General features: G+C 35.3%; 1 protein-coding gene across 1 annotated transcript in view; it reads right to left on the bottom strand.

The window, feature by feature from the left end:
- Positions 1 to 13,838, bottom strand: part of LOC124365105 (dedicator of cytokinesis protein 9) — a 164,775-nt gene that overhangs the window by 68,113 nt on the left and 82,824 nt on the right. Inside the window, exons 30-31 of the mRNA XM_046821046.1 lie at positions 13,194 to 13,307; positions 12,205 to 12,311 (exon numbers count right to left, since the gene is read on the bottom strand). Of these exons, the coding sequence (XP_046677002.1) occupies positions 12,205 to 12,311; positions 13,194 to 13,307 (221 nt within the window). The remainder of the gene's footprint in view (positions 1 to 12,204; positions 12,312 to 13,193; positions 13,308 to 13,838) is intronic.

Here is a 13,838-nt window from a genome sequence, read left to right as displayed (position 1 = left end):
GAACGTGTACACCTCAAAAAATAAAACTTGAAATAGGCCTATTTGAGGCCATTAGTGTCTATAAATACAGGAATATCTAAAGATGTGTTCCAATTATCAAGAAACATCTGGCATCAAATTAGGAAAGTTTAGTTCTTTGATTGCCAAAAGATTGGACAAATCCCGTCTTCGACTTATCATCGGCCAGAAAAAAAGAAAAAAAACATCGCCTACAGGAAAAAATTAAAGCAAGGCTCAGATGGAAGAAGAGGGAGAGGATTAAAGAAAAAGAAGGACAGATGTATGGAGATGGAGAGTTTTGAGGCTTGTAATTTATGTGTTTGTTTATCTTGTTCTAAAATAATGTTACTTTCCACTCTAAGCAAAATAAACATGGTTTCTTATGTAAATGAAAAAATTATTTTCAGTATACAGTAGGCCTATGGTAAGAAAGTATTGTTGTTAGTGATAATGGTTAGAAAATTATTGTTTATTGAATTAAAATTTATATAGGTTAGTTTATGTTTATTTTTCTTCAGTTTTGTTTCTTTAAAAAAACTAACAAAACTTTAAATGTCATTTCCGAAAATCACGTTTTACAGCGTTTTGTGAAGAATAGATTTGAATAACTCAGGTAATACACAAGATATCAAGCTGAAGCTGAATTTTTACTTCATGTTCTTGATTATATAAAGTAACTTTTTGTGTATAATTAAGTGTCTAGTATTAGTAGATTTTAAAATAAAAATTGGTTTATAATGTGTGCTGATAAAAAATTTTTTTTAACTATTTTCAACCTGGTTCAAAAATAATATATGCATGGTATGGTCAAACAAATACCCAAAAATTTAGATAGTATCCATGGCTACAAAATAACACAAATTTGAAGGTGTTAGGCCAAATATTAGTCGAGTATATCAATATTAAAAAAGTGTTACATTTTGCTGAATAAAAAATTATAAAATGGTACGTATGGTATTTATACGTCCTTCCACCACTTAATGTGGGGTTTCTGAACCCAATCAATGTAAAAAAAAATACTAAAACTCTTCTTTCATCATAAACTAAAAAAAAGATATGTCTGAGTCCAGAATCCCCTTAATATATCAAGCACCCCACGCTTTTTACTCTGAATTAATTTATTTTTGTTAATAACTTAAAATTTTATTATAATGTTATTTTGAGGTGATTGACTATGAATGATTGTTTTGCCTTCTACTACCATAATATAAACTCTTTGTAATTAACAATTATTTTCTATTTTTTAGTTTGGTTAGCTATAAAAGCGTGTTTATTTAGTTTTTTAAACTATTATTTATTTAAATTTTTTTAATATAGGCTGGCCATGGCTGATACCCTCTTACTTTGGCAAAGACTCTATCATTGAGACCAAAACATATTATAAAAACTAAAGTCAAACTGACAGCTCTGTTATGAGAGAAAAAACAGTATATCGTTAGGAGAATGTAGGCTATTGGAGTTAAACCTAGAGTATATTATTAAGAAAAGTATTTCCAAACAAGTTTTTCTTTCTTGAAGTACAGATAAAAATAATCCAATACACATAAATGTTTTTTTATTCAATTAAAAGTTCTTTTCTTCACAAGCAAAAATATACTGCCAATGGTGAGGATCGAACTAGCAACCTCAGAACTAATGGCTATCTATCTAACCAACTGGGCTATCAAGCCATATAGGATATAGCTGCTGATAAGCTCTACTTGGCCACAATCAAATCAATTTCTTTGCAGGTACAAAGATTTTATCAACAAATGACCTCAGTTCAGTCTAGACCTAACTCACCAAAATGTAAATGTCAAAATCAGCTGTTAACTGTTGTTTACAAAATTTTTATTTCACAAACACTTACAACTTTCTTTCAGTTTTAATTGAAAAAAATTATTATTTTCACAAAATAATTGTGTTGCAAAATAGCTAGTAGAGGTTAGTTTCTAGGCTAATAATTTAAAACTATTTAAATAAAATGAACTCATGCTCATTGAAGATTGTTTAAAAAGTTTACAAATCTTCCAATCTTGAGTTTAAACCAAAAAAATCCATACTAATATTACAGAATAATGAAGTTTTAACCAAATTAAACAACCAGTCACCAAGACACTACATTGCAAACACTCTAAGTACTCTATGTCTGCCAGTTGGACATGTCAAGTCGTACAGCACCAGAGCTATTGGTAGAAGTCGCTCAGGGCAGGCGCTGGGCTTTTGTCATGAAGTACGTCGCAGTAACATATCACGGCCAACTTAAGCGCTTATTACTCATACATATAAAATGTACTAGCTTTTTATTTTCAATGATAAAATTGTGATTTTTGACATTGTTTATTAGTAGTAGTACAAATATGTACCAACATATTTTCCATTGTATATTTGTTTATAAATAACCTAAGTCAAAACAAATATAAATTACTTGTAAAATCTCAATATATTATATTTAAATTGATGTCATTACAAATACATTTATAAATAAAATATAATATGAAGTAAATTATCAAATTACAAAACTTGAAAGCAAGATTGACAAATAAGTGTGGTATAAATACATTTGTTCTTATTATTATATTATAAAAAGTGGGCTACTGTTAGACAAAACTAATAGTTTAGATTTAGTAATATAAGGCTAAAAAATTATCTTCTCAAAATAAATTAAATACATAATTACCACAGAAAATATTTATTTAGTTGTTACTTGCATACACATTTAGCACAGTACAGTACAATGAATTCAATATTCAATAAACTAAGAATTTTTTTAAATATAACAAATCAGTTATAATTTTGAGCAAATGTCATTGCAAAAACAACTGAATTAATTTCACTCAAAATGACTTGTAAATTGTTGTGCATTGTACTGTAATGTTGAATATAATGCCGTTTTGGTGCTCATGATTTACCACTCACCTGGCTTGAGTTAAAATAGTGGCCCTTGCTGTTCTTTGACTTGACTAGTTGGGCTAATATTTTGGAAATTAGGAGTAAAACGGTTTAAATTAACCTCCAAAGGTTTACATCATATTCAAGAAATATCCATCTGATTCTATTAAAAATTTACACATCAAAAAGAAGGCTTGGGTGAAAATATTAATCATTACAAATCAATAAATGACTAAATAAGTATTTCCCTAAGCAACAAATCCTTTAGGATCCTTGCTTTCAAAATTCAAAACACAAGTACTGATGGAACTCAAATTTACCTGAGTCCAATTTGAGAGCGATCTCATCACGTGGTATGTTGGAAGAGATAGGCTGGAAAGCCTCAGCCCCCCATGTCTGTACCTCCTTCAGTTTCAGATTACTGTGCCATCAGGGCAGCAATATGTAGTTGGGCAGCAGGCTGCCTGAAACATGGTCACCCTGTCAACTCATATGTTAACCGAAGATATTTGAGGATATTCTGAGGAAAATTTCAAATATGGAGACTAAACATCTATTAGTTGATACAGATACCTTGAATCTATAAATGGAACCAATAATGAAAGAGATCACCGGATTTCACTATTCCCAACAAAATTATGAGAGATGTAATAATTGTCATGAAAAGACAGTTGCTAATTATTATGCGCTTATAGAGACAATTGAAGCTAGTTGTATGCTTGTAGACAATAAGTAAGTAATCTTATCAATCTGGTATTTGTTTTCCCAATCATGCCAGTCTCTAATACATGGTGTTAACAATCTTCATTAATTTTCAGGACAAGAGGAAAGTGATCCTTCAGCTTCAACTCTCCCCAAGCCCCTAGCTTTATGGTTCCTACTATGGCACAACAGCGAATATACTTTTACCTACAGCAAGGTAAAAGGAGTTCAGGAGGTTAATAATGAGTTGAAAAATTACTAAATTCTCAACTTTAATAAACAGTAAAGTCTGTACAGTCAGCAACTTTGACATCATCAACGAATTTAATAACCACAGGAAGATTATTTTGGGACTCATTTTCTATGGTTTCACTGATTTTAACTTTCAATTCATCGTCATTCTTAGATGTAACAAGTGCAGTTGTATCATAATAATAATAATAATAATAACGTCTTTATTTAGCAAGCGTTCTTCAAAGTATGACTCTGGTTTACAAGACAACTTTTGTCATAACTTACAGGTAATTATTACATAAATTTACAGGTAATAATAATAGTTATTGTAAATGATATAAAATTACATAATTATTCTAACTTATAAAATTATATAAAAATCTCTTTAACATGATTTTTAAATGTACTATAACTAAGGGTCTTTAAAGCAGGGGGCAAAGCATTATATGTTTCAGGTCCAAAGTAGCTAAAACCTTTTCTTGCCAATTTCTAGGCGGACCCTAGGCAAATGAAGTAGGCTGTCCTGCCGAGTACTGCGAGAATTTATTTCGTGCCTAAAAATAAGTTTTTTCCTGAGATATTTAGGTTTGCCAGTCTGAAGAACCCTGTGGATTAGTTGGGCAGTCTGTAAGTCACAGCAATTTCCAATTGATAGTACCTTAGAGCTTAATCTAAATTCACTGATGTGATCAAATTTCTTGAGATTATAAACAAATCTAAGAGCTCTGTTTTGCAATCTAGTAAGAACCGTGACATACTCCTGAGACAAACAACGAGCAAAAGATGGAAGAGCGTAATATATAGTGGGAAAAATTATTGAGCGGACAATTTCTAGCTTAGAAGACACAGGCAGTACTTTCACACATCTATAAAGGGTTTTCAGTTTGGTCACAACGCTGTTACATATGGATTTTACATGGTTCGCAAAATCAAGATTGGAATCCAAAAGTAACTCCAAGGATTTTTAGAGAACTGTTCATAACTAAAGGTTTGCCATCCAAAGTGACTAATTGACTAATGCAACCATGTGGCTGACAGTTCAGAGATGATCCCCACCTGCAAAACAGCACATTTGTCCGAGTTAAGCAGAAACCATGATCATCCGACCACGACTTTACCCTATCCAAATCTGAATTTATCTTCCCTACAGCCTCTGCTCTCTCCAAAGGATTGTAAGACAATAATAGCTGTGAGTCATCTGCATAACAATGAAGAGAGCAGAACTCCAGCTGGTCTTTCAAATCTGCAGTATATACAAGAAAGAGTATTGGCCCCAGGCAATTACCTTGCGGGACACCACAAAAACGGGGGCAACGCAGGAGACAGCCCGACCATCAACTTTTGTTCGCTGGGTTCTCCCCAATAAATACGACGAGAACCATCGGGACTGAAATTTTCATCAAAATGGTAGAATTTAAGCTTAGCTAAATACAAATCGAAATTAACCGAATCGAAAGCTTGCGAAAAGTCTAATCCCGTAATCAAGCTCTGAAAACCCCTATCCCTAGCAGAAAGCAGGTCATCAGTGACATTGAGAAGAGCGGAGCAGGTGCTAAAACCCTGTCTAAAAACCTGATTGTGCTTCAGGCAGTAAATCCTCAGATTCCAAGTAGCTGACCATCTGCTCTGACACAACCCTCTCCAGTATTTTAGAGTACGACCGGGAGGATCGATATTGGTCGAAACTGAGAAATCGAAGTAGGATTGTTAGTTTTCGGGAAGAGGGATCACTACACTCTCCTTCCAGCAGGAAGGAAATTTCCCAGTAGTTAGAGGACACATTGATTAGATGGGTGATTGCTCCAATACAAAAAGGGCTCAAGCCTCTGACCCATAGCGATGGATATTCCGTCCACGCCAAAAGCAGTACTTAAAATGGTGTTCATAAGCTCCCTCACCTTTTGCTCAGACACGCGCATAAAGGTGAAAGGGGAATTTACACCTGCACACATATTTTGGCTAAAGAAAAACTCAGTTTATCCATGCTTATGTTTCGTCCACAAACCCATGGTTGAAAAATAGTCATTCAGCTCTTTAGGTGAAAATTGATGAGGTTTTTCATCATTTGCATTCAGAATTCCACCAGCCCGCAACGTAGCCCAAAACTTCTTTGTGTTTTTTATGTTTAAATTTATCGGGCGAAAACTTCTTTTTCGCCAATCTTACAGCCACATTGAGTGCGTTACGAGCCTTACAGTATTCGAGTCTCGATTCTTGGGTTTTTAGGGAAAGGATAGACATTTTTACACCTATTCTTCTTTTGTGTAAGGTCAATCAGGTTGGAGTCCCTCCAAGGAGCTTTTTTCCTGGTTATTCTCTTTCGCACCATAGGGGCACACACACGTCAAAGATTTGAATAATATTTGAAGTTAAATTATTAGTGATGTCATCTACGTCTTCCAGGGTTATTATGTCTTCCCAACAAAAACTAGAGGCAATCTCAATAAACTTCTCATAGTCAAAATTTCTAAAATTGCGATATGATATGAACTTAGCCTTGGATTTCGGTTTTCTCACATAACACGTCACAGTATATCAGCTTGTGGTCGGTGATACGTTTACCATTGTGCTCCACAAGATATTGGAGGTGGTGTCGACTATTCCTACATCTGGATTAAAATTCTTATCTACAATTATGACGTCAATAAGAGACGATGTACTTCTCAGTGATGCGAGTGGGTTCCCTAACTATTTGGACGAGACCCAAAGATTGAATAATTTTCTCGAGGTATTTCACATCTGCTCTTCTTCTGTCCAGGAAATTCACATTCAAGTCACCCAACAAAATCACTGAGTCTACCTCAGGTGACATGTCAATAAACAAAGCATGAATCAAAGAACTTATGCAAGAATATGGCGCAGCTGGTGGTCTATATTGCAATACAGGACACATAGCTTCTGACCCTTCAGACAAACCAAGCCACATATATATTCAATGCCAGTATCCACGTTGTGAAGTCTAACAGGAGTAAACTTAATAATGCACCTTACATACAGAACTACACCTCCTCCACGACCCATCAGAGACGGCCTATCGCAACGATTGAAGTGTGTAGCCCGGCACATCGAACACATACGAGGGAACATCAGCGGACAGCCATGAACTCAGAGACCCCCAACAAGTCAAATTGAAAATCATCAACAAACCGAACACAACTCTGCAAAAACCTGTGTTAAGCGATCTAAAATTTACATGCGCTACTCTACAACAAGTGGCAGTCGTTCGATCTCGTTTCCCCGACTGGATTATACTCACCGGGGCACAATCATTAACAGGAGGACACCTGAGGACTGGGGACAGATGACCATCTGGAGCAATCTCCCTTCCACACCGGGCGTGACAGGGCCTCATAGACTATTTTCAGTGACTGAAAAATCAAACTCCCCCATACGATTATTCCCGTTTCGATTGAGGGTGTCTCCCGTCACGGGAAAGATGATAGTTTTTCGGATAACATCGATGTTGTTGAGAAACTCAACATTGAACGTTATTACACATGAGCATTAAAACTGTTCATTTTAAGTGGAAAAGTGCTTGCTTTTTGATATCCCTCCTTGTAATAATACTATTTAAAATAACAGTAGCATTAGGAAAAAGTTCGTTTGGCAGTACTCAACAGGTCCGCGCGAATGCGTGGAGCACCGCTCTCTTGCCACAGCCCCCATTGTAGCCAGGGCCACCGTTGTGATCCGCGAACTAGGTTATTAGTTCCAACAAAAAATGTATATTATCTCAGGTTGTGCTGATTTATACTTACTGATCTTATCTCTAATGTGAGATATTCTAGCCCCTGGATTTATATCCACAATAGCCCTCTCTCTTCACATTTTTTCCCCGAATAACGTAAAAGAGAATCACCGATCAGCAAAACATTGGGACATGGTCTTTTCCTGATGTGTTAAATTTAATTCCTCCTCTCTAGACTCAGCACTGACTTTGCCACTAGAAACCTTTTCTCTTACAAAAGGCAAGGAAACATTTCCACGAGCAAAGGCTTCTTTACCTCCTTTAAAGTTACTATTCTTAGTTAACTTAACTGACAATTTAGGTTTGTTTACTGACTTCTGATACCATTTCCCTGATGCATTGCATACTGTTGTGTAATTTACACTATTATCCCCCTCAGCAAGGGACTCAAAAACGATTTATACATTTCACAGTAGCACCATCTGTCAAAGACCCTCTTTTATAAATTGTAGCATTAACCAGCACACTTAGGACCACATTCGTAGCTGTTATTTTGTTGAGCACAACTCAACTCACAGAGGCTATCCTTCGTGAATCCAAGTTTACTAGTTACTAGCTTAGCAGCCTCCATATTAGCACCTTTAATTGAATCAAGGTGGTATACTGACTGCCCACAAACATCAACAAACAATAAACTCCAGTGAGAGCCAGTATCATCTGCATAAAGTGTTAGACTGTTTGATATGTTTACAGGGAGATCAATTATGTACAAAAGAAACAAAAGAGGTCCCATAATTAAACCTTGTGGAACCCCAACTTTTAATTGCTCCCACTGTGATTTAGATTTAACATATTTTCTACAGATGACTGTCCTTTGATAACGATTTGATAGATGGGATTTGATCCAAGATATTGAATTCTTAGAAAATTTATAAGCATTTAACTTTTTAATGAGTATATCATGATTAACACAGTCAAATGCCTTGGACAGGTCACAAAACACACCCACTGCACTCTGGGATCCATCCAAGGCCCATGACACTTCGTCAATAAATTTAGATAATGCAGTTATTGTACTCATCCCTTTTCTGAAGCCAAATTTATTCAGAAGCTAAAATATTATTTTTTTCTAAAAATGCTGATATTTGATTTAAAGCTGATTTTTCAAAAATTTTAGGTAACAATGGCAGAACTGAAACCGGTCTATAATTATCAGGATTTACTCTCTCTCCCTTTTTATGAAGAGGTTTGACTTCTGTGAACTTTAAATAATTTGGAAAAGAGGCATTTTGAAAAGATTGGTTTATAATAATAGCTAAAGGTTTTGCTATAAAATCTGTAACTTTTTTCATCACATTTACTGGAACTCCATCCCAACCTGCGGATTTCTTATTTTGTAAAGATTTAATTACTTTGAGTACATCATTGTCAGTAATGTTTTCAAAACCAAACTCTGAATACTCGTGGTTTACATTTAAGCCTTTCACAAGTTTCAGAGCCTTATGAGCACAAGGATACAGTCCAATTTCATTAGAAATATCGATGAATTTTTTATTGAAAAAATTTGCAATGTCTAGAGTGTTATTTAAACATCTATCAGCTACCACTATGTCAGAAAATTCTGCTTCAACTTTTTTACAACCCAGTTCAGATTTAACAATAATCCAAGCCGCCTTACTTTTATCATCTGAATTAGCTATGAATTTATTGTTTGTAAGTTTTTTTGCTACATTGCAAATCTTTTTAAAAGTTCTTTTGTATTCTTTTACATAGTTTATAAAATTTTCATCATTGGAATGCTTCTCCAGCCTACTTAACTCTCTTTTTTTATACTAGATACTTTAATGCCCTTTGTTATCCATGATTTGTTTTTTTGAGAATTTTTGTTACTATAAAATTTTAAGGGAAATGCTTCTTCAAATGCATTTATGAAAGAACCAAATAAATTTAAATTGTTTGCTTCAAAATTATTTTCAGTAGACACATCCCATTTGATTTCTTTAATAATTCTAATAAAATTATTGATATTTTTATTTGAGAATAAACATTTTTTATTTTTCAACCCACCTACCTAATTGTTTATTCAAAGTTAACCCTTCAACGCGTTATTTTTTTTTTCATGGTCATACCCCCTCCTGCGTTGATTTTTCTGGCGGTTTTTTAGAGATTTTGTGTTTTATAAATAATATAAGCAAATTACCCAAGTTTATAATTATTTTGTTGTTATTATGTTGTTAGTGTTTAGAATTAGCCAAATTAAACAAAATTAACCTACTTTAGGTTAGTTTATTAACTTTACAATGATTCAAAAAACCAGGTAAGCCTAGGCCTACATTTAGGTATGCATCACCTCCTCCTCTTTCAACAACATTGAACTCATTTTGTATTACAATGTTTTCACCTAGCCTATTTTCAATATCATCATTACTATTTTGTCCTAAGTCTAATACTTCAAACTCCAGCTTGAGCAAAGTCATTGTCATATCCATCGTCGAAATCTTCATCTGATTCAAGGTTCAAAAGTCTGTCAATTTTACTGTCTCTTTCCACTAGGTGTCCTTCAAGATTACTCATTTTCGATTGATTTTAAAATATTTTACAAAACCGATAACAGTTTTAAAATAAATTCCCTAAAACATGCAAAAATATTTCCCTAAAAGCTAGCTAACATACAAAACATTCCCGACTCATGTTTGTAAAACACAACAAATTGTTCCTGTCAAAACGGGATTTCCTTCTTCAAAACCATATAGTTAGCTTGTAAAACTAATACTAAGCATAACTAATAATAATAACTAAACAAAGGAACATAAAACACACAAAAATATGTCAGTAGAACATAACCATCACACTAACAATGACTGTAAACAACAACAAACGTAAGCCGACAAACGATCGGGTGCACGGCAATGACGTCGTCTTGAATGCAGCTGATTTCTCAGATATTTTTTCTAAAGATCGATTTTTCGAGATATCGACTCAATTAATCGAAAGTTTGAATCTTCTACTTTCGATTGGTATACATTTTTCATTGAAAACATTCGATAGTTGTCTGTTACAGCTACAAAAATAACCGACTACTCCATGACGTACTCAGTACGGCAAAACGCGATCTCAAGTGAAAAGTGTCATGACGTACCTAGTACGGCAAAACGCGTTGAAGGGTTAAGTCATCAGACAAATTTATGAAAAGTGTTCTGTGGTCTGAGAGACCAATTTGTAAATTCATTAACGGAGTTGCAATCTGGGACTTAAATTTTAATGTTAATATATTATCAATACAAGTCTGTGAAGTTTTTGTAACTCTCGTAGGCATAGAAAAATTAGTTTGAAAACCATTTTGTCCTAATAAGGAAAGAAAGTCCAATTTGTGTTGAGTATTGCAACAGTCATCCATGATGTCTACATTACAGTCTGAAGCTATGTAAATATTTTTAGTGTTTCAACTTTTTGCCAAGCTTTTTAACATCTCCTCAAATTTGGTTAGAAACAATTTAAAATTTGCTGCGCTTGGAGTTCTATAAATAGAGACAACAAGTATATTTAAAGTCAAAACTTCAACACAAGAGATTTCAAAAACTGAATCCTCGCTAAAAGTACACAGATCATCTCTCACTCTGTATTCCAGATTGTCTTTCAACAAAATGCAAGAACCACCATGGATTATACCTTCTCTACAGTACAAAACTAGCAAGATTATAGTTTGGGATACTGTTTAACAGATGGACATTTTCATTCTTTAACCAATACTCATTTAAGCAGATTATTGATATATTTGAGTTTTTCAAAATTATCTACAATTCATTTTTTAAATTTTTTTCTATTAATCCTCCTTGAATGTTCAAATGCATAAGCCACATAAATTTATCATTATATCTAGCATTATTACAGATTGGCCAGCGATTTATTTTTTTACTTAAAAGATCATCTAAAGAATTAAAATTATGATAATTACTACATACAACACAATAGTATATGTAATGCTCTGGGAATGATGGTAAGGGATACTAGTCAGTATTTCACATGACAAAAGTAATTAGAATTATTCCCAATTGAGCTTATCAAGTTGCCTGTAAACAGTGGTTTACAGATTATAACTTGATCACTGTACCTTCCTGTTTTTAAAGGACAATATTAAATAACTTGTAAAGGAAAACGAAGTGATTTTGCTTGTGAGGTACATGACAACTGATATAGTTATGAAAGGGGGAGGATATATTTATTTAGGCATATTATTATATTATATTGTTTGTCTAGATTGCAGGCAACAATCGTTAATATTTTTATAATTAATCAATGTATTCAAATAAAGTATTTTAGCAAGTTATCTCAAGGATTTTGAAGGTTAGAACTTCAAATATATTTAGTTAAAATGTTGAGCTGGTTTATATGGCCTCTTATTTACTTCAAGTGTTCTTTACTTGATTTTTGGGATGGGTGTGCACATGAATAGTTTGCTCTCTGTTGACGGCATTTTCTGTTTAGGCTGAATTTCCTTGACAAAGTTTTCTTACTGTACATGTTTTGTATGAGGATTCTTTCTTAGGGACCCTCCCTTGGGTTTATATTAGTTGTTGGTAGAGTTTAGTTTAATTATGTAATTAAACTAATGATTTACACTAATCTGTAATGTAAATCCATATTAAATATAGTGGATAGTACTATGAATATTGTATATTTGTTGACATTTCTATAAATGAGCCACTTACCTCAGAGAAATTGCCTTCCTTAGCATGATGTCTAGTCATGGTCTGAAGCCATGTAAACCGCAATTCAGGTGTGGAGGCGTACGAGTTTGCTAGACTGTGCTGCAAGTCTCTACCAACATCTCTGGGTCATTGATGCAGCTCTCGCATCTGTTGCCGTAGCCATCAGTACAGTCCAGGATACGGATACGCCTGGTAAGGTCCTTCACTTCCACGGAAACCCTGCCACAGATACAGTAAGTAAGTTTGCTAGACTGTGCTGGCAAGTCTACCAACATCTCTGGGTCATGATGCAAACTCTCGCATCTGTGCCGTCTGCCAGTACAGTCAGTGGATACGCCTGGTAAGGTCCTTCACTTCCACCAGAAACCCTGCCACAGATACAGTAAGTAAGTTTGCTAGACTGTGCTGCAAGTCTACCAACATCTCTGGTCATGATGCAGCTCTCGCATCTGTGCCGTAGCCATCAGTACAGTCCGGATACGCCTGGTAAGGTCCTTCACTTCCACCGGAAACCCTGCCACAGATACAGTAAGTAAGTTTGCTAGACTGTGCTGCAAGTCTACCAACATCTCTGGGTCATGATGCAACTCTCGCATCTGTGCCGTAGCCATCAGTACAGTCCGGATACGCCTGGTAAGGTCCTTCACTTCCACCGGAAAACCCTGCTACAGATACAGTAAGTAAGTTTGCTAGACTGTGCTGCAAGTCTACCAACATCTCTGGGTCATGATGCAGCTCTCGCATCTGTGCCGTAGCCATCAGTACAGTCCGGATACGCCTGGTAAGGTCCTTCACTTCCACCGGAAACCCTGCCACAGATACAGTAAGTAAGTTTGCTAGACTGTGCTGCAAGTCTACCAACATCTCTGGGTCATGATGCAGCTCTCGCATCTGTGCCGTAGCCATCAGTACAGTCCGGATACGCCTGGTAAGGTCCTTCACTTCCACCGGAAACCCTGCCACAGATACAGTAAGTAAGTTTGCTAGACTGTGCTGCAAGTCTACCAACATCTCTGGGTCATGATGCAACTCTCGCATCTGTGCCGTAGCCATCAGTACAGTCCGGATACGCCTGGTAAGGTCCTTCACTTCCACCGGAAACCCTGCCACAGATACAGTAAGTAAGTTTGCTAGACTGTGCTACAAGTCTACCAACATCTCTGGATCATGGTTGAGCTCTCACATCTGTGCCGTAGCCATGCAATACAGTGTGGATAGGCCTTGTTAAGTCCTTCACTTGCACCAGCAGGGTGTCTAGCAAAGTGACTTGAAGAAATTCCCTGACTTTTCCATACAAAAAAATTATTTTTCATATCCTGTTACCGATAAAATCAATGTATTTTTAAAAGTTAGTTTTATTTATACTAGAGTGGTTTGATGTCTGGTAAATTTGTATGAAAGAGCGGGAAATTTTCTGACGTAGTCATATCAACTGAACGATTGCATTGCATCCTCCATGAAAAACTAGCCATCAAGAAGCTCTGTGCGCGATGGGTGCCGTGCCTGCTCACTTTGGACCAAAAACGGAAATTAAAGAACATTTTTACTCAGAATCTCATACTTTTCAGGTAAAATCCATATGAATTTTTGTGCATATTCATAACTGTGGATGAAACTTGGATCCACTACACTTC

The sequence above is a fragment of the Homalodisca vitripennis genome, chromosome 6 (assembly GCF_021130785.1).
Source record: "Homalodisca vitripennis isolate AUS2020 chromosome 6, UT_GWSS_2.1, whole genome shotgun sequence".
In the NCBI taxonomy this organism is placed as follows: domain Eukaryota; kingdom Metazoa; phylum Arthropoda; class Insecta; order Hemiptera; family Cicadellidae; genus Homalodisca; species Homalodisca vitripennis.
The sequence above is the reverse complement of the archived record's forward strand: the minus strand, read 5'-3'. Positions and strand labels throughout refer to the sequence as shown.